This window comes from Myotis lucifugus, unplaced genomic scaffold (genome assembly GCF_000147115.1).
Source record: "Myotis lucifugus unplaced genomic scaffold, Myoluc2.0 scaffold_385, whole genome shotgun sequence".
Taxonomy (NCBI): domain Eukaryota; kingdom Metazoa; phylum Chordata; class Mammalia; order Chiroptera; family Vespertilionidae; genus Myotis; species Myotis lucifugus.
In genome coordinates, this window is record NW_005871433.1 from 243,690 (window position 1) to 263,806 (window position 20,117).

General features: G+C 46.7%; 1 protein-coding gene across 2 annotated transcripts in view; it reads left to right on the top strand.

The window, feature by feature from the left end:
- NCALD (neurocalcin delta) overlaps nucleotides 1-16,382 on the top strand; it is a 148,099-nt gene extending 131,717 nt beyond the window's left edge. Inside the window, exons 4-6 of one of the 2 annotated variants that reach the window (XM_006101858.3) lie at nucleotides 1,891-2,293; nucleotides 13,706-13,811; nucleotides 15,941-16,092. In XM_006101858.3, the coding sequence (XP_006101920.1) occupies nucleotides 1,916-2,293; nucleotides 13,706-13,811; nucleotides 15,941-16,038 (582 nt within the window). In that variant the 5' untranslated portion in view covers nucleotides 1,891-1,915 and the 3' untranslated portion in view covers nucleotides 16,039-16,092. Of the gene's footprint in view, nucleotides 1-1,890; nucleotides 2,294-13,705; nucleotides 13,812-15,940 lie in introns of both variants that reach the window. The other variant, XM_006101857.3, reaches the window with a different exon arrangement.
- Nucleotides 16,383-20,117: the final 3,735 nt, after the last annotated feature.

Sequence of the window (20,117 nt, forward strand, 5' to 3'; positions counted from 1 at the left end):
CTTTTAATCTTTCCCATTGCTTGTAAATTATCAGAAAGTGTTTGCTGAGCAATGTTTAATCTTTCTGCAAGTTGTTTCTGAGTTTGACACGCATCTTCATCCAATAATGCTTGTAATTGTTGGTCTTCAAACTTTTTCGGTTGACCTGGATGTTCTTTGTCTTTCACATCGAAATCATCATTTTTAAAGCATTGAAACCAGCGTTCACAAGTATCTTGAGATGGAGCATGTTCACCATAAGCTTCCCGAAGTATACGATAACTTTCAGCAGCACTTTTCTTCCAAATAAAGTAATGAATTAAAACTTCCCGCAAATGTTCTTTTTTGGGCACAAAATTCGACATTTTTAAGCGTAAAAATATCTATGATGTTAACACCTTCAGTAAATTTGACATATGAAGTTTTGAAGCTTGTTGTCAATACAACAAAATAGCATACATATCAAATCGCATATGTCAACATATGTGTAACTCCATCTATTGAAAAAAATCTGCATTATTAACCGGTACACCTAGTACACAACTGGGTGTCCTTTACAGACGAGGGGACATGTCTTACTTTTCTTTGCATCTACAGTGCCAGAAACACATCCGGTACATTGCGCTCAATAAACACTGAATGGCTACTAGTATGTGAATGGGAAAGACAGTAATTACTGGTATTTTCCCATCTAATAAAAGTTGCCTTTATTCTTCATACCATACTATTTTTAGTTTAAAAATATGTAACTAAAAGGTGTAATATATATATATATATTCTTTTTTTAAAAAATGTAAATGCATTAAAACATTTGTTAATAGCATATTTAAATAAGTATGCATTCAAAAAATCTGGAAGGACACCCCCCAAATGCCAGCAGTGGTTACCTCTAAGTATTTAGATGTGAAATGAGAGTCCGCAGGCCGACGCTCTATCCACTGAGCCAAACCAGCTGGGGTGACACATCTTTTCTAGCCCAGCCAAACCAGCTGGGGTGACACATCTTTTCTAGCCCTTCATTTTCAGTCCATGTCTTTGGATCTGAAATTGAAGCAGAATAATACCAGCAAGATTGCCTTAGAAAAATAGATGTGAAATGATGCTGACCTTCTCCTCTATGCACTCCCGAGTTGTTTTGCTATCTTACTGGGGAGGTGTGCTGCTGTTAGGCTAAGAAAATATGAAGTAATATGTATTTTAGAAAGGAAAGTTTGGCCTATCCCATGAGCCACAATCATTAGACATAAAAAAAAACCATAATGAAGCATGATCTTTTACATCTAAACCCTGTGTTGACAGTGACTTGACTTCGTGAACTTGAATAGTTGACTTAGCTTGGTAGCTTTAATGGTATTAGGCAGGTTTCTGTTTTCCTTACTCATGTCTGTGTTTATACTATTCAGTAGGTATGCAAGCAGCATTTTACTTGTAAATGTTCTAGCAATTACATGATCGCTTTTGCTCTCTCTCTTCCTCTCCTTTAATTCTCCCTTCTTATTCTTGGACTCAGTGTTAGAACCTATTTTTTTTTAAAGCCAGCCATGGCCTCTTCCAAATAGATAAGGCAGAATTAAGTAGCCAGCGCGCCTCTCTCTCTCTCTCTGTCTCTCTGTCTCTCTCTCTCTCTCTCTCTCTCTCTCTCTCTCTCTCTCTCCTTTCATTATGCAACTCTTGTTTTCAGGTTGTCTCTGTATAGAAGAAATAACAGTGTCTGATCAGTGATATTTTTGCTCCGCATCGTTTGCCTGCTTGTCTTTCTATCGTTTTGTTTGGCTGACTCCGGTGTTGGAAAACCTAGACAATGTTATTAGACTAAAATAGAGTTTCTTTCTTTTCCCCAAAGGAACAATCACAGATGATAAAATGTGCCTCTAAAGAGCAAGTCTCAAACTGATGTCTATTCTTTTCCAGCTCCAGCTGAACCCTTGCCGCCAGGATGGGGAAACAGAACAGCAAGCTGCGCCCAGAGGTCATGCAGGACTTGCTGGAGAGCACGGACTTCACGGAGCACGAGATCCAGGAGTGGTACAAAGGCTTCTTGAGAGACTGCCCCAGCGGACATTTGTCGATGGAAGAGTTTAAGAAAATTTACGGGAACTTTTTCCCTTACGGGGATGCTTCCAAGTTTGCAGAGCACGTCTTCCGCACCTTCGATGCCAATGGAGATGGGACAATAGACTTCAGAGAATTCATCATAGCCCTGAGTGTGACATCGAGGGGCAAGCTGGAGCAGAAGCTGAAATGGGCCTTCAGCATGTATGACCTGGATGGAAACGGTTACATCAGCAAGGCAGAAATGCTAGAGATTGTGCAGGTATGTAGCCCACTAAAAGGTGTAATATATATATATATATATATTCATTCAATGAGAAGAACATGAGCTACAAGTTAGAATTGAAAGGGGCACAGTAGTGCTCAGTGCATATTTGGCCTACCCGTGTTTTTGAGAATGTTGAACCCGTGTTACTAAACAGAGAGGTTGCACATAAAAATGCAGATTGGTTGGCATCTCTTGAAAACTCAGGAGGTCTGGCAAGGTCAACGTGATCAGCAGTGAGCGGGACCCAGAGACAAACCTAAGGCGACCGGGACACGGAGAGGATCAGGAGAGCCCCAGCCGCAGGCAATCAGAAGGGCCAGGTGGGCGGGGAGGGCTGGCGGTTGCTCACTATCTTGGCAGAAGCGTGGGCACAATAGGGAAGCACCCGGCCACAGACAGGGGGTCCAAGAAAGTGGGCGTTTGGCTTCCTGGAGAGCTTGTCACAGAGGCCAGCACTCGTGCCAGGACATCTGGGTTCAGAGGTAGAGCTGCAGCCCATAACGGGGGGCTGGGGGGGGGGGGGGGAAGCGGCAGAAAGACTCTGGAAGGAATGGGGGTGGATGTAACAGGAGGAGACAGAAAGGCTCCTGCTGCTGGTGAGGAAGAGGGTGGAGGTGTGGCTCTTGCTTTCCAGGAGCCAAGGAGACCTGCTCACAGAAACGAAGGGCAGAGCCAGAAGGACTGACTTGTTAGTGAGCCTTGTGGCCAAGGCCTGGGGTCTGCTCCTGGGCCGGTGGGACGGAACCCACACGGCAGGTAGAGTGACAGCTGCACACAGTGCAGGGATGTGGGAGCAGGAATCCAGGTGATCGCCCTGTATTACGAAACTCTGCAAGATCCGCCACTGGTTCTCCTTTCTGCTTGGGCCACCAGTGGCTCTTCCTTCATCCTGAGCAGTAACTATATGAATAAATTGTGTTAAATTGATCCCTCGGAAACGGGGATCTTAAACAAAAATAAAGGATTTCTCCCCTGCCCCAAGGGTAAATGTATAAAAAATATAAAGTCTACTGTAAAAATATGGGCAGTATAGAAAAATATAAAAGAGTATCATTGCTAATAATTTTCTAATATATCCTCCTACTCCTATTTCCATGCATTTAGAAATGTCAATTTCGTAATGTACATAAAATTTTGTATCTTGCCATTTTCACTTAACATAATAACACAAACATTTCTCATGTTATAAAAACTTTTCATAAAGATATTTTAAAGGCGCATAAGAATCATATACTATAATATACATGATTTTCCCTTATTGTTGGATATTTAGGTTGTTTCCAGTTTTCATTATTGCACGTAGGGTTGTAACTTTTAAAAATAAAGTAACGAATAATTCTTGTGCATGAAACATTTTCTATATTTAGGATTATTCCCTTAGAATAAATTCCCAGCAGTGCACTTACTGGGCCGAAGGGAATGAGCATTTATCTCTTCGGCTTGGATACCCTCTGCCAGATTGTTTTTCCAAATGTTCTCCCAAAGTGAGGGAAGGGTGCCCTGTATGATTTCGCTTTTCCCATTTTTCTTAATCTTTGCTAATTGAACAAAAATTAAAATGTAAAAGATGAGTCATTCTAGTAGCTCTATCTTGTCTCTCCTTTTTATCTGGGAGAGCTGTGTCCCCCGGGGCTCCCTGCCCCACTGCAGGGAGAGGGCCAAGGACATTCTCCTCCCGGAGAGAACTGCTTCCTGATTGGCACCTAAGAAAAAGGTGCAGCCACTGTGTCCTCTTCTGTTTAGCATTTCTGCCCATTTCTCCTGGCTGTCCTGGCCAGTGGTTTGGTGGCCAGTACTGATGGAGAGGAAGACCCCCCAGACCACACGGGCTTTTAGAAAGCAATGCGTTCACACATCCATTCCGCACCTGGGATGAAGCACCTACTAAGTGGCTGGCACTGGACGTCAGTAGTACCAGGTATAGGGAGGGAAATAGGCTCTCCCTGTGCTGTGGAATCCAGCTGCGAGGGAGAGCGGGAACTCTGCAGAGAATGTGCAGGAGGGGCCAGTAAGCACTTGCTGAGTGAGCCCCTGCTGACTTCCTCCATGTCCAACACGGAATGTACAAAGTGATCATAAGTTGAAGGAGCGTTCAACCTGACAAGGCATCTTCTTCTCTGTGAAGTAGCTCAGGGCACTCGCAGGCCCACAGTAAGTCTCCAGGTCACAACTGGGAGGGCACAGATTCCTTAGTAAACACATATATATACCCAGAGTCTTTAAGAAGCCTGCAAATGGAAAGCTCAAATTTCCTCAATTGTTTCCTGCAGCACTGCACCCCGATGATTAATATTCATGACGGTAGAGAGATAATATTGCAGCATTGTGATGTGACTTCCAAATTGCCAGTAAAATTAAATTAAATTTAGAACCATTTTCCTATTAAGGGCTGTGCTATTCTATTCTGCTACTTTGCAAACTCACTACTCATGTATTCTGTCTCTTTCTTATGTTAATTCCCAGTTTTCAGTGATTCTGAATTGGCATTTACTCTAGGATATTCCCAAACTTCATACTTTATTCCCAGCCCCTCACCCCACCCTCACCCTTTGAAATCCCACACTCCATAAATTTTCTAGTTTTCCTTTCTTGATGTTGCTTCCTATAGTTTAGCGTTGGTATCTACAGAATATTTTTTATGTCAGCAAGCTGAAATCTTTTGTACTTCCCAACATTGGTAGGAAGGACTCTAATGTGGACTCTGTCATACTGAACTACACTGTATTAGTTTCCACTTGCTGCTATAACAAATTACCATTAACTTAGTCGCTTAAAACAACACAAAGTGATTATCTTACAGTTTTCGAGGTCAGAGGTCTGAAATCAATTTCAGTGGCCTAAAACTCAAGGTGTCCACAGGTTGTGTTCCTTCTGGAGGTTTTAGGAGAGAGTCTGTTTTCTTACTTTTCCTAGTTTCCAGAATATTCCTTGGCTTGTGGCCCTTTTCATCCATCCTTACAGCAAGCAACAGTGGATTGACTGAGTCCTTCTCACACTGCCATTCCTGTGGGTATCTCTTCTGCTTCCCTCTTCCACTCAGTTCTCCTGACTGTCCTGGTCAGTGGTTTGGTGGCTAGTAAGATAATTCAGAATAATCTCTACATGTCAAGATCATTCATTTAATCACATCTGCAAAATCCCTTTTACTATGCAAGTACTGAATATTCATAGGTTCCAGGGATTAGGATGTACACATTTTGGGGGACCATTATTCCGTCTACCACATATGCCAAAACACAGTTATGTTCCTTTTTAAAAAAATAATTTTGTGCTTTATGAACATCTGGATGAATAAGAAAAACCATATGCAGATTTATTTTTAGAGTCTTAAATGGACATTTTTACATTCATGTGTTTGTGTAAGTGACAAATTTAGGAACACGATTTATTCCCAATATTTTATTATTTCATTAAAATCACCTCTCAGGAGTCTTTAGCCAGATAACAACTCTGACCTTTTCCCATGTTACAGCAGATCCTCCCTTCCCGGTGGGGTCAGCTCACTGCTGCAAGAGGATGGAGACTCCTTTCTGCCCTACACAGTTCTCTGTCCCCCAGCCCAGCCAGAGGCAGGTCTGAGTACGCACACCCATCACAGTGCAGGCTGTGTCTGAGGAAGGGCCGAGGAGCACATGAGTGGCATTGCCAATTGGACCATGAATGCTTAGATCAGTGGTTCTCAACCTTCTGGCCCTTTATTTATTTATTTTTTTAAATATATTTTATTGATTCTTTACAGAGAGGAAGGGAGAGAGATAGAGAGTTAGAAACATCGATGAGAGAGAAACATCGACCAGCTGCCTCCGGCACATCTCCCACTGGAGATGTGCCCGCAACCCAGGTACATGCCCTTGACCGGAATCGAACCCGGGACCCTTCAGTCCGCAGGCCGACGCTCTATCCACTGAGCCAAACCGGTTTCGGCAACCTTCTGGCCCTTTAAATACAGTTCCTTATGTTGTGACCCAACCATAAAATTATTTTCGTTGCTACTTCATAACTGTAATGTTGCTACTGTTATGAATTGTAATGTAAATGTCTGATATGCAGGATGGTCTTAGGCGACCCCTGTGAAAGGGTCGTTCGACCGCCAAAGGGGTTGCGACCCACAGGTTGAGAACCACTGGATTCGATGTTCTCTGTGATCTTGGAGGTGAGGGAACACTGAATTTAGGGATCCATCAATGGGACCACAGCACTTCCAGGGAGGGAATGTAGGAAGAACATGGAGGTCAACTGTGCCCCCTTCTGTTCTCAGAAAGTAATGGAGACTCTTGAAATAATGATAGGATTGCCATTGGTTAGGAATGATCAGTGTATCCAAAACGAAGACGAAGTGGGAACCAAGAGAAGAATTGGCATGTGAGAGTTGACATCTTGGTTAATCTTACCTTGCCTCTCTCTTTTTCAATCTCCCTTTTCCTTCACTTTCTTGAGCAAGTTACTTCATCTTCCTGTTGGTTGTTTTCATAATTTGTGAACTAAAACTAATTATAGCACCGGACTCACAGGTCATTGTAAGGGATAATTAGTTATTACAAGTAGAGCTCCTAGAACAGTACCTGTCATGGATTATTACTCAATAAATGTTGGCTGCTATTATTCTATAGAAGTTTCCAGAGCTTCTACAGGATGTTTCCTATAAAATAAAAGGAGGTCATTTCTCATTTATAGATCAAGGCAGTAGAGCATTTTCCACTAAGTTTTAAGTTAAATTTACCTAGACATAAAATGTATGTTCACAATGAAAAGGGAGGTAACCCAACTAAACCTCCAATTGGTGGAACTCACAGAAGTTCTTGGGTTCCTGGCCTTCTTCACTTGTTGTCTTTCCTGCTAAATACCAGCCTATCTGGGAAGAAGCTAAAGTTTGAGGCAACTCTGATGTTCACAGGACTCAGATAAAAGAAGATCATCTTTCTGGGAGAGAATGTGGTTGAAGCCAGGAGTTCCCCAAATCTGAACTGTGGACTTGAGCCCACAGGAGCACTTCATGCAGTGGGACTGTTTGGGGATGGTCTGTCTGTATTTGTTCTCAAGGTCAAATCAGAGACTTTCTGAAGGGAATATATAGACTGACATCAGATAGAGTCTAACCATAGCAGTTCCCAGGGATTTTACTTTAAAGACCATGTTAGAATAATTTTTAATTAGCATATTTGTTATTCAGATGTTGGTTGCTTTAAAAAAAATACTTGGTGTTCAAATAACTGTTGTCTCAGAATCAGACTTTCCCTCCTCGTTGTAATTCCGGATTAATTGGCACTTTTGATGAAGACAGAGTGAACTTCAGAATACCTTTTCTTTACCTCTTCACACCTTTTGTAGGAAAGAGGTTGGGTGTACACTGGTGGCCCAGCACAGAAGATTTCATTTTTGTTTCTTTTAGCCGTAGGGGGGAAATAACTACTCTTCTGATTCACTCATGTGATGAATAAGGTATATAATTACAGCAACCAGATGGGGAGGAAGCGAGGCGATGGTGGTGGCCATGCAAAGGTTTGCCCTCCAGGAGCACCGAACAAACTCACCGATTAACCCCACCCTGGTCGCAAGAGCCCCAACTGCGACCATTTCAGACAACCAGCTTGTGAATATTTGTGCCACAGAGAACCAAAATGAGGACCAGGCAGTTCTGCACATCCTGCTTAGAACCACTTCTGAGTGCCATGTGAATTTTTTCTCCCAATAATCCTTTAAAATTGGCATCATAGATGCTATAATCCTTGGGGACATGAAACACTGTGCTCTTCTGATTCTGGAAAAAGAAATTGGGGTGGGGAGAGCTTCTAGTCCATTGTGATATGCCCCTGGGAATTCAGCTCCACACTCTCGCCTAATTCTCAGTTATGAATGTGGACCACAGATGTCACTGTGGAATGCAACTTAGATTTCTTTCCTGTAGGAAACTCTTGAAAGCAATCGCTTACACTAGTGGCTTTCTCTTAGAGCTAACTTTGGTGCTTGCTTATTCATTGTGTTTGGTTTTTCCTTTTCTTATTAGGGGATTGATGTTATCCTGACAAGCCACACTATAGTTTATAACTCTTAGCATCGACTATGCCATCTGCAACATGAGTGTTGTCTACTTCCCAAAGGCACCCCTCTCTGGCTGTTCTCTCCTGGTCTCCTCTGTGGATTCCGATTCCTGTTTCCTGTTCCCTCTAAACATGATATTCCCAAGCCGAGTTCCACCACAGCACTGTTCTCCTTTCATTCCCTCCAGAAAGTCTCATCTTCTCAGTGCATGTATGGGCGAGGCATAGTCATAAGTGCTCTCCATGCTGTATTCATTTCCTACAGTGGTTGTGACAAATTACAATAAGCTGGGTGGCTTAGAACAACAGAAATGTATTCTGTCACAGTTGTGGAGGCCAGAAGTCCAAAATCAAGGTGTGGTTTAGGTTGGTCCTTTCTGGAGAAACCTGAGGGATATCTGTCCCATGACTCTTTCCTAGCTTCCGGTGGTGGCTGGCAATCTTTGGCGATTTTTGGCTTGCAGGTGCGTCCTCCCATCTCTGCCTCCATCATCCGTGGCATTCTCTCTGTATGTCGTGTCTAAATTTTCTTCTTTTAAGGACGCTAGTCATCGAATTGATTGGGGCCTGCCCTAATCTAGTATGATCTTATTTTAACCTGATTATATCTTCAAAGACCCATTTCCAAATGAGGTCACATTCACAGGTTGTGGGTAGACAGGGATTTTTGCAGGACACTAGTCAACCAAGTACACATGCATGATCTCATTTCATCCTCACAACAACCTCGGCCCCATTATGGATGAAGAAACAGATTCCACCTAAATCTTCACCTTTACTATGTCTGTTAATGGACATCATAAAATGTTACACCGGTACTTCAAGGTGCACATTCCAAAAGCACTCATTGGCTTCTCCCCATATATGAAGGCCTATAACACAACTCCAGAATGTCTGGTTAGGACAGGAAAAGGGTTATTTGGAAGAGGCTGTTCGAAGCTGCCTTTGTATAACACTTTACTAGGTGTACCGGTTAATAATGCAAATTTGTTTCAATAGATAGTTACACATATGTTGACATATATGCGATTTGATATGTATGCTGTTTTGTTGTACTGGCAACAAGCTTCAAACTTCATATGTAAAATTTTCTGAACATGATAGATATTTTTACGCTTAAAAATGTCAAATATTAGGAAAGCTAATTATTTAACATATTCTTATAGTTCTAAATAAGCACTTACACCATTCAGATATGTAGATCTTCACCCGGTTTTAAAAGTGTTCCCAAGAAAGACCCTCGTGGCCTCCTTTCCGGGTATGTAATAGCCTTCGAAGCAGGATGCTGACCTTGACCTGTAATCCAAGAACAGCCCTGCACTGCTTAACTTCTCTTGCCCTTGGTTGGTTGTTGTGGGGCCTTGGATGTCCCTCCTGTTAGAAGACCCTGCATCTGAGAAGTCAGTCTGGTTTTCTTCAGAGAGAGGATTGAGCCTTAACTCCTGGAACGTGCCTGCCCCCCAACAGAATTTATGGATTAGGGTGTGAGTCCTTCCTTCCCAACATTCCAAGAGGGAAAAGGGAAGAAAAATATAGGCCATGAGGAAGCTGGTAAGACCCCTGGCTTCAGGGCCTGTGAGGGACAGAGCCAGAGCTGGGCCCCAGAGCTCTGCATTTACCCAGAGACAAGAATAGGGTTCTTCAAGTTTAATTAAAAACAGGATGTCCCTGCTGGGCCTCTCATTGATGTTGCTAAAAATAAAGTAGGGAAGTAGCCTGGCTTCTTCTGGTTTAATCCCATTAAATTTGGGGGTGGAGATGGAATTGGAGCTAATAAAAGACATGATTTGTTACAGATTGCTGTCTGGAGTTGTGTCTTTTCCCTCCTTGTGCTGTGGAGTCCTGGATTTGGAAGTTCTAATGCAATCAGCTCTGGGTTGTTGATGCCGTGGGAAGGGAGCAAAGGAACAGACAATTCCCTAAATGTGATCTTGCCAGGCTGTCATCTACTTACTCACTCTGGGGACCACTGGGTCTTGTCACCTCAGCTCTTTGCTCACTACTCTAGTACTACCCACGTCATAGACCTGGTTTTATGTAATTCTTATCTGTGAGTTGATGCACATTAAAAACAAACAAAAACCAGCAACACCTAGTCTGAGGGCTATGAGAGCCATCTGTAAATGTGAGCCTCTTAAAGGAGCCCTCACTTCCTCCTCAACCCCACAGTGTACTCCGACATTAGCTTCTTGCTCCATTCCAGAGCCCCATTTGCAAATATATTCATGGAAGAGCATGCTGACTTTCTTTGTGTTTTTTGTTTTGTTTTGTATTAACTTGTCCCTCTTTCTCTGTCCCAACCCAACTCCTTTTGCCTAATAGCTAAGGACCAAAATTCTTGGAGACCTGCTGTTGAGTGTGAGAGCCTCATTCTCTAATACAAATTCATTTGTTTACTTGGTCTTTCATTCATTTGTTCAACCAAGAGTTCTAGGGAATAATCTCTAGATTATTACCCAGTTGACCTCCCATCAAACCCCATCATGATAATTTTATGAGTCCAACTCTTAGAGGCTTAGAGTTACAAGAAATGCTTCAGACAAGTGGGTTTTACTGCCCACCATGGGACCCAGACAGTGTAGGTGAGGACTTTCATAACAATTATTAAGGCATTGCTAGAATCACAATACCCGTCTCAATGGTGGTCATAAAAATGAAAGCTTTTGGTCTTCAATATGATGTCTCCCAAGCCTGTGCCAGAGGATTGGTGATATGTAAAATGAGAAAGAGCATATTCGTCTTGTTGATGATTAACTCCTCATCCCCTGTACATAGTAGATACTCAATAAATGTTAAACTATAAATAATCAATTTTAATTCTTTCAACACTGTTGCTTGCAAGTAAGGAATAGAGGTGGATTTGGGAAGTGAGTATAGATAAAAATTTCAAATTTATTGGCAGTTCCATCTTTTTGTGGCTCATTGGAGAAATACAAAGACCTTAACATGGTCTGTGAGGTCCCAGTGGTCTGTTTCTCCCCGCTCTGGAGCCACACCCCCAGCCACACTCCCCACACACTCTTGGCCTTCTTACCATTCCTCTCACCTCAGGTGTCTACACCTGTTTCCCTCTGTCCTTTACCTCTCTACGCTCTGTGTCTTCTACATCTTTTTGCTCAGCCATCATTCCTTGGGGCAGCCTATTCTCCTGACAAGGTTTCATTTCCCCAATATGTCATCTCATAAAACCACACATCTTCCTTTGTATCACTGCTTTCAAAAATAGTTTTACATTCATTTCTTTATTTTAGTAATGTTGGCCTGCCTTATTTAAAAGTAAAACCATGCTGGCAAGGATGGGATAGATGATAAGGCCTGCTATGTGATAATTGATCAATAAATATTTGATGTATGACCGAGTGAATGGATGAATGATTGAGTATGGGGTGGGAGAGTAAATGAAGAGCAGGCATTTTCTTAACCTAGGGTCTGTGGACGGGGGCCTGAATCCACGAGCCCTGAGGTTGCTCATCCATGCTCTTCCCACATCACAGATTGCTCTTTCAAAGAGGTTGTACTTACATGATCTAGTGCGATACTGGTTTCTAGATCCTGTTTGTTGTTGTTTTAAGATTTCTGAGCTTGTGGATTTACAGAACATTTAGATTATGTAAGTTTGCAGTTCCTGTGAGGTGTGTGTGTGTGTGTGTGTGTGTGTGTGTGTGTGTGTGTTCATCAATTGGTGCCACTGATTGCCTACACACTGGGTCAAGAGTTACAGAAAAGTTTCCATGTAGAAGAAATGAAGCTAAAAGCTAAGGAAAGGGTGCTAGACCTCAAGGCATCCCTGGTGTGGAAAGACTTCTGCTCTCCACTCCTGTTACTAAATATTTACCTGGCCTGTGAACGCTCAGCGTCTCTTTCTCCCATTTATAAAAATAGCTCTAGCTCTATAGCCTTTCAGGTATCCCACAGCTGGGCACATGGCACTGTAACCCCAGGAGATGGAGGTGTAGACCTGGGCTGAGGGGATGGCAAGCAGGGGTCCAGGAGGAAGGCAGAGGCTGGCTCCCCTGTTGCTCCAGGGCACACTTCAGTGAACGTTTCTTGGGAAAGCTGACTGTGGCCAAGTTTATCCCAGTGGCACCCATAATCCCAGACAAGGCCACAGCTGTGAGCTTGATCTTTCTCCCAGAGGAAGTCGCTGTGGAGACAGCTCTGGAGTTCAGCGAGGGCTTTGATGGGTTCAAGACAGACTCAAGAAGCCTGGCCTGGGGGTTCCTACAGGGGGAGTAGCTGGGGGGGGGGGATCAGCCCCAGGGTCAGCACGCTGGGTGAGTCCATTTTTCACTCTTATTTTACCACCAGGATTAGAATATTTACCCTCCTTTCTCCAGAACATTTTAGGGCCGTGGGGCAGGTTGATCCTAAACAAGACTAAAGATAAGTTCAGCCTTTAGTATCAATTTTGCTCCCACATTTCCCATCTGGATGCTTCCTGCCCTCAGCTGCCTTCCTTTCTCTCCTCCCTCCAGCTGTTCCACTGCCCCCAAAGTTCCAGAACTTTCCAGATTTTTTTGCCTATCCTGGAGCAAAACCTACTTTTTCTAAAACTCCTTTCAGGCGCTTAAATTCCATACTGAGTACCAAAGGGGGAGTCCCCAAGTGGTGGGGGAGATAGCGTCAGTACTTCTTACAAAACTCTTTCAGTAGAACCCTCCTTTGCTCAGCAGATTTCAGATGCACCCAGTTTATCTCCAGCCTGAGATGCATAACTATTTAATCCCAAACTTGGATGACAGATTGTTCCCACTTGGGGATAGGTGGGAGCTCACTGAGAAGGAATGCGAGACGATTGCCATACAAAGGGAAGAGCATTGGATGGAGGGGGATGCCTGCCGGGGGCTCACACTTGCAGACGGTCAGGTGTTTGCCCCCCCTGAAGGACCTGGCTGGAGGCCACAGCAGACACCAGCCCATCGCTCTGGCCTGAGGAATGCCACCTGCAGCCTTCTCCTAGAAGCGCGGGCCTCAGAGGACAGCATCAGCATCACACGGGAGCTTGTTAGCGATGCAGGACCTCAGGCCCCCAGCCCACCCTCCTGAATCAGACCCCGCATGGTCACGATTCCCAGGGTACCTATATGCACCCTAACGTGTGCTGCCCAGGGGCCCGAGGGATCTCCCCGCCAGCTGTCCCTCCTGAAGGCTCTTCAGTGCTGGTATGAGCTCTGCGGCCTGGCTTCTCCCATCGGTGACTGTGCCTCTGTTTTCCACAGCAGATCAGCGGGGACAGGGCTAGCTCTCTGTGTGAAGCGAGGACATTCCCTTCACCTCACCCGTGCGTTTGGGAGGTTTAATGATAGGGCTACTGTGGGCCCCTCCAGGCTATGTTTCTGACACCCCACGCTGTCGTTTCTGCCTCCAGGCGATCTACAAGATGGTTTCCTCCGTAATGAAGATGCCTGAGGATGAGTCAACCCCAGAGAAAAGGACGGAAAAGATCTTCCGCCAGATGGACACCAACAGAGATGGTAGGAGGCCCAGGCCGCTTTGCTTTGCTCAGGGTGGGGGCTGCTGGAGGGGCTGGGGCGTTCAGGCAGGGACATGTCGCTCAAGGACACGGTATTGGCCACGAGGACCTGGCTCACGGCCCTTTCTTTGTACAAGTAGCCCATGCTGCCTCCTCCCTGGTGGTGTAGTTCAGAGGAGGATCAGGGTGGGGACAAGCCCAGGCCACAGCAGGCTGGGTCCTTGCAGGACAGCTCATCAGAAAGTGGGGAGGGGCTTGTGCATGCTCTGTGTCGGGTTTCCTGGAGCCCAGTGGGTTCTCACAGCCGTAGGGTGGGTGGAGGTGGGAGGGGGCTGAGGTGGACATCAGGTTCCTCCCTGAAGGTGACCCCACACTTCAGACCCAGCAAGGGGCGGCAAAGCAAACCAAAGTGAAAGGAAAGTTGGATTTCAAGCTCCAGAGCAGAGGAAGCTGACACTGTTTCAACCACTGTGCGAGTCTGGGCATAGCTCACATATGGGGCCAACACACAAGGCTTAGAGGGCACCTGCTCTACAGATTGAAAGTAAATCTATCTAATAATAGGATAATATGCAAATTGGTCGGGATGCCTTCACGGAATGACCGATCAGCAGGCTGCATCCCCGCCCCTGCGCCGGCCTGGAGACATGAGGCTCACATCCCCAACCCCAGCAACCGGCCCCGGGACGTGAGGCTCGCGTCCCTGCCCCCTGCACTGGCCCGGAGACATGAGGCTCACATCCCCACCCCCGGCAACGGGCCCGGGACATGAGGCTCATGTCCCCACCCCCTGTGCTGGCCCAGGGGTCCAGAGGCACGGAGAGGCCCCTCCACCGCAGGCTCCGGCCTACCTCTTTGGGGCAATCCATTGAGGAGCCCCAGATGGGTGGGCAGGGCCTACCGCTTTGGGGCAATGGATCGTGGGGCTCCTGCACTGTGACAGGGCACAGGCCATGCTGAGGGATCCCTCCTCCCCGAGTGCATGAATTTCATGCACCAGGCCACTAGTAGATAGTTAAATCCCCGCCTTTCTCCTTCATGTAAAGAAAGGTGAATTTGGTTAACCAAGAGCTAGGACCTGGGGAAGGGCTGTGGCTAAGGGAAAGACATATTTTGTTGGGGGAGAGGGTGAGGGCTCTAATAGATGGCCCCCCTCCTGCCTAGAGTTGGAATTAGGTGGCAGATAGAGCAATAATAGAGGCCAGAGGACTGAGCTTCATTGAAGGATGCAGCTCTGCGGACATGGGGACCAAACCCACAGCAGCAGCGAGCAGGGCAGCCTGGCACTGATCCTTGGAGGACCGAGGGGAGCAAGTCCTCCCTGCGGCAGCTCCTGCCAAGAGGAAGAAGAGGGCAAAGTAAGGAGAAAGGACCAGCAGCTCCTCCCAAGGAGGCCCCCCTGGAAGCACCGGGAATAGGGGAGAAGCTTTGCCTCCCTCCTGGAAGGGACACTGTAGGAGTGGGCCCCAGGTGGCTGAGTCCTTCTCTCCCAGCCAGCCAGGGTAGGAGGAAAGCACCCTGATTGACGAGAGGGTTCCAGGGGGCACCCCCTGCCTTGCACACACACCCCTTTATTTTCCTTACCTCGGTGGAGGTGCAGCTGTTGTAGAGGGGCCCTCCCTCAGATATCAGCATCTCCCTCCCCCCCCATCTCACACAGCAAACCCAAGTAACCCAGGTGACCTGAAGGAGCCCAGAGGCTCCTCGTGACATGGTGGGAAGGAACGGCCTTGGTGCCGGGAGAGCCCAGCTCGGTCTCATAGAGGCTGAGGGGACATTCCTTCCACAGATACGAAGTGAGCGCATCCAGGGCACGTGCAGCTGGAGAAGCCGGGAGGGCAGGGCTCAGGGCAGGGCCACCTGCCAGGGCAGGCACACCGGGGGCTCCCAGGAAGAAGTGTGCCCGCCAGGGGCGGGGCTGGCTCTGCTCCTGAACAAGAGCTGCCCCCCCCCCCGCCCCCCGGGCCTCACGTCGGGAGGGAGGAGAGTGTGGGCCTCACGGCAGGTGTTGGATGGCAGGGACCAGGGGAGCCATCATGCCTCCGAGATGCGAGATGCGGTGGGATGAGTGTGAGCTCTCCGGCTGCCACCTGCCGCCGCTCACCGGTGCTCCATCCTCTTGCTTTCTAGGCAAACTCTCCCTGGAAGAGTTCATCCGAGGGGCCAAGAGCGACCCGTCCATCGTGCGCCTCCTGCAGTGCGACCCCAGCAGCGCCGGCCAGTTCTGAGCCTGCACCCACGAATCATAGAGCTGCTTGTGTTGCTCCCTTTTGATTTTTCTTTTTAACAATTTTTTTTTTTTTTTTTTGCCAAACAACATTGACGGTGATGCTGTTCCCCCCGCAGTCAGATGCACCTTCCTCCGAGCCGCCTTCAGCTTCTTTTGTCGTGGACGCTTCGTGGGAATGCCCAGAGCCCCAACGCCTCGTGGAGCGCATGGACCGTGCTGTCGTGCACAGACTTTGTGGTGTTCGTTGTTCTGACGATTTTCATCGTTATTATTATTTTCTCTTGATTCTAATGTCTCTGTTCTAAAACCGAAGACGCGAGGAGGCAGGAGAAGGGAACCCAATCCGGCGCAGCCCATGCTACTGCAAGCTTTGAGGGGCTTGTTTGAAAAAAAATTTCCCCCCCCCCACCCCCCCACCTCCCGGTCTGTTGTCACACATGCCCCAAGGGTGACGGACCAGATGTGGGATCCCCAGCCTGAGAATGAGGAACCTTCCGGGGCCAGGCTGGAAAAGGGGCCTGGGGAATTCCCCCCCCCCCCCCGCAGGCCTGCCCCACCCCCTTCCCAGCAGGCTGTAGTTTCTAAGCTGTGAACATTTCAAGATAAAGTAATAGTGGAGAGAAAAAGATGGCTCAGCTATTTTTTCACAGGTTTACACTAGTTGAGCTAAGATGAGTTTCTTTGGAAAGTGATCACCAATGGTAACTTATATTCCAAGACCAGACCCATCTTGTTGCTTCTTGTGATTTAAAAAAAAAAAAAGAATGCTGTACATAAAATATTGGGTATTGCAGACCAAATTAAGTGTTTCGCCTTGTTCAAATGAAATGCATGTTTAGTGAGCACTAATCCAATCTTATTACAAAAGACTGTTTCTGGTAGCTTATTGTGAAGTAAGCCAATTATAATGAATGTCTGTGTCTTGTTTTAAAGTCATATCTGTCTTTGCACAAATGCACCAATCAGCAGGTATATTTTATATATTCCAGAAAAGTACCAAGTCATCCTGACTAGCCCAGACTTCATGTTGAATGTTTTTCCAGAGTAGCAGTGCCTGGAGAATAGAAGCAGGGCAGGCCGAAGTGGGAACCAGCAAATGGAGCACCGGACGGTTTATCATATGAGAGATGCGAGGTGATGGGTGGCCCCCCAGCTCGGTGGTGGTGTTACATTGGAGGTGTCTAAGCAGATCGACATTCTGTAGACCTGGGAAAAATATAGCATAAGTTCTCAGGACCTCCCAATGGTTTGGTCCACATGAATGGTTAGGGAGTCGTATCTGGGAGGACGACTTTCCATGCCCCAACTGGCTCTACGGAGTCAGGGGTTGGACAATCATCTGATTCATAATGAAGAAGGCTTGGGCGAGTGCATCTGTGGTTTTCAAGGCCCACGATGGAGAATCCAAAGGTGTTTTCCATCACCATGTTCTTTGACTGAAGATTTCTATTTCCAGAAGTGACAGCACAAATTTGAGCTGCTGTTTAGTCTGGTGACCTCAGACACACTCATTTGAATTGAAAATTTGCTGGTTCTAGGGGAGCCATATTCTAATAAGCAGTAGGCATGAGGAAACCCCAACACTCAAGGGTGTAGATGGGGAGAACCTACCCCAAGCAAAGGACCCCAGTGAGTCTGTCTCCTGCCACACTACTTCCTGTAGACCAAGGACCACAAGAAGGTAGACATCATAACCACGAGGAAGATGATGCTGAGCCCACTCTAACCTCCAGATTCTTGTGTATTACTTGAATCCACTTTCACGGGTAGCAAAAATCCAAATTTGTGGGGCTGACCAAGATGAACCCATTCTGCAGGATGAAATTTGAGACCTGGACTCGGTAAAATAATTTTAATCCTCCTCTGAGTGTCAGTTTCTCACAATTGTTTTACACGTAGACTTGCCAAGTTCCTCCGTGGCCCCGGTGGGAAAATCTAGTTTTGAAAAATAGGGAATTAACCTATGACATGGAGGGCAGAGTGAGGGAGGGGACCAAGCACCTCGATCGATAGTGTCCAGGAGGCACGCCTCACTCTCCCCATCTTGATTGCAGACCTAAACGCTCCTTTTCGTTCTCCTTAGATGGTGGAGCGAGTTAATGTCTGGGAAACGCACCTGGGCTCTGCCCTTGGTCGTGATATCTTGCTGAACCAAACTCACTTTGTTTCCTAGAACCTAAAGCTGGAATGGGGAGCAGGGAAGAGGGTCTCCAGCTGTTTAGGAAAGAAAACAAGAGCCAGACCCATGGCTCATGAACGCCGACACGCTGGGATATACGGAAATAGCCCTCATCCTGGCCTGCCATTGACCCTGTCTGTATTTTCTCGAGGGTTGTTTTGCTTCTCCTCCTTCCTGGGAAGGCCTTTGTAGGACTAATGCAATGCACTCATTTTGGCCAAGGGACTCTGCAGCACACAGAGAGCTGGATGCCTAAAGGTTTATGTCACTCCTCTGCTGGGCTGTTCATTGTCATTGCTGTGTTACGGGATGGATTCTGCTCTGTCTGAAATCAAGCCGGCCTGTGATGTTCAAGGGACTGGAATAAAGTGGTTTATAAATTGAAGGATGCTACAGAGTGGTTGACTCTCCATATCCCTGTTTAGGGTAGGGAAGGGGTGCCAAGGGTGCTGTCCCGCCCATCTCTATGCCCCAGGGGGCACAAATGGATTTAATCACATGCATACTTATAAACCCCGTCATATGGAATGGGCCCGATATCGGTTGACTCCGTGTCGCTCTAGCTTGGCAGTCAGGCACGTTGTGTGTTTAATGATTGTCTGGGACATGAGGTTTCCATGCCTAAACTGCCGCTCCAGCTGAATCCGTGCCTGTGTGAGGGTCGAGGTGCCAACTCTGGCCTCCTCCTTCTGGGTACAGTTTCTGCCCTCGAGAGACACAAGGAACCAGGGTATATGAAAGGGGGGGATTGGAGAGGCTGCTGAGCCCCAAGCCCCATCCGAAAGCATCCTTGGTCCACACCTGGGCTTCTGTACTTCCCTCCACTTATGGCCTTCACTTCCTTCTCACCTTCTCTTCTTGCTCACAACTGGAGCTGCAAACCCTAGTTCTAACATTAGGTGCGATGGAAGGAGAAACTGAGGCAAGCTCCTCCTCAGTGGAAATTAGTGTCCTCTCCCCTCTCAGTCTGGAGAAGAGTCAATAAAAGATGACACGATATAGAGCCCACACCCTCAAAGCCACCACAGATCAACTGTGTGTTTGGTTTTGTTGATGTCATTAGCCCTACCTCCAGCACAGGAAGCCATTCATGTAGGAAAAAATGGCTGTCAGCTATAGTAGGTGCTTCGTGGGCCAACTACACGTCATGTTAGAGTTGAGTTGGCCTGGAGTGGAGTATTTTCCTATTTTACACATTTTTCTCTTTATGGACCAACAATGGCCCTGAAACACACGACTATTCAGCATGATTCACAGCATGTCATTCGTGGCAGTGATGATGAGAAGGTGGTGGGAGTCTCCAACCTGATTAGGAACCTGCAGTCCCACGCTTATTGTGAGCCAACCCGGAAATTTCCAAACCTGAGTCTCCTATTTACAGGGCATTGTCCCAACACCCCGACCCAACTGGACCCCCTCCTAGCCTAGCTCAGGCATGGAGGGTACACTTCCGTTGAGAAGGAGATGGCGTGTTCGCAGTCAACGTGGGGAGATCAGGAAAACTGTCTTTGGGAGAAACGGAGATTTGCACTTGCCTCTCCTGTCTCCGTCAGAAAATGCTTGGCGCTCTCCCAAAATTTTCTGTTTTTCAAGGTCTCTGAAGAAACAAGAGGAAGCACATGGAGCCCTGTGTTTTCTAAGGCGGCAGAATACCAGTCAAATCCACCTAAAAGAGAAAGATTGCTGCAGAGTGAAAAGATGTTCAAGCCCAGGGTATAACCAATGGTATATTCATTTCTCTATTCTTGTACGCCAACCACGTGTCAGGACATAGGTAAGTCCTGGGCACTTGCTGTAGTCATGTGCCAGGCTGTTCCCAGGCATCCCTGGGGTTGCAAACAATGATCACTCGGCGAACATTCCACGGAGTGTAGTTAACTCCCTAGGGCAGCTCAGAG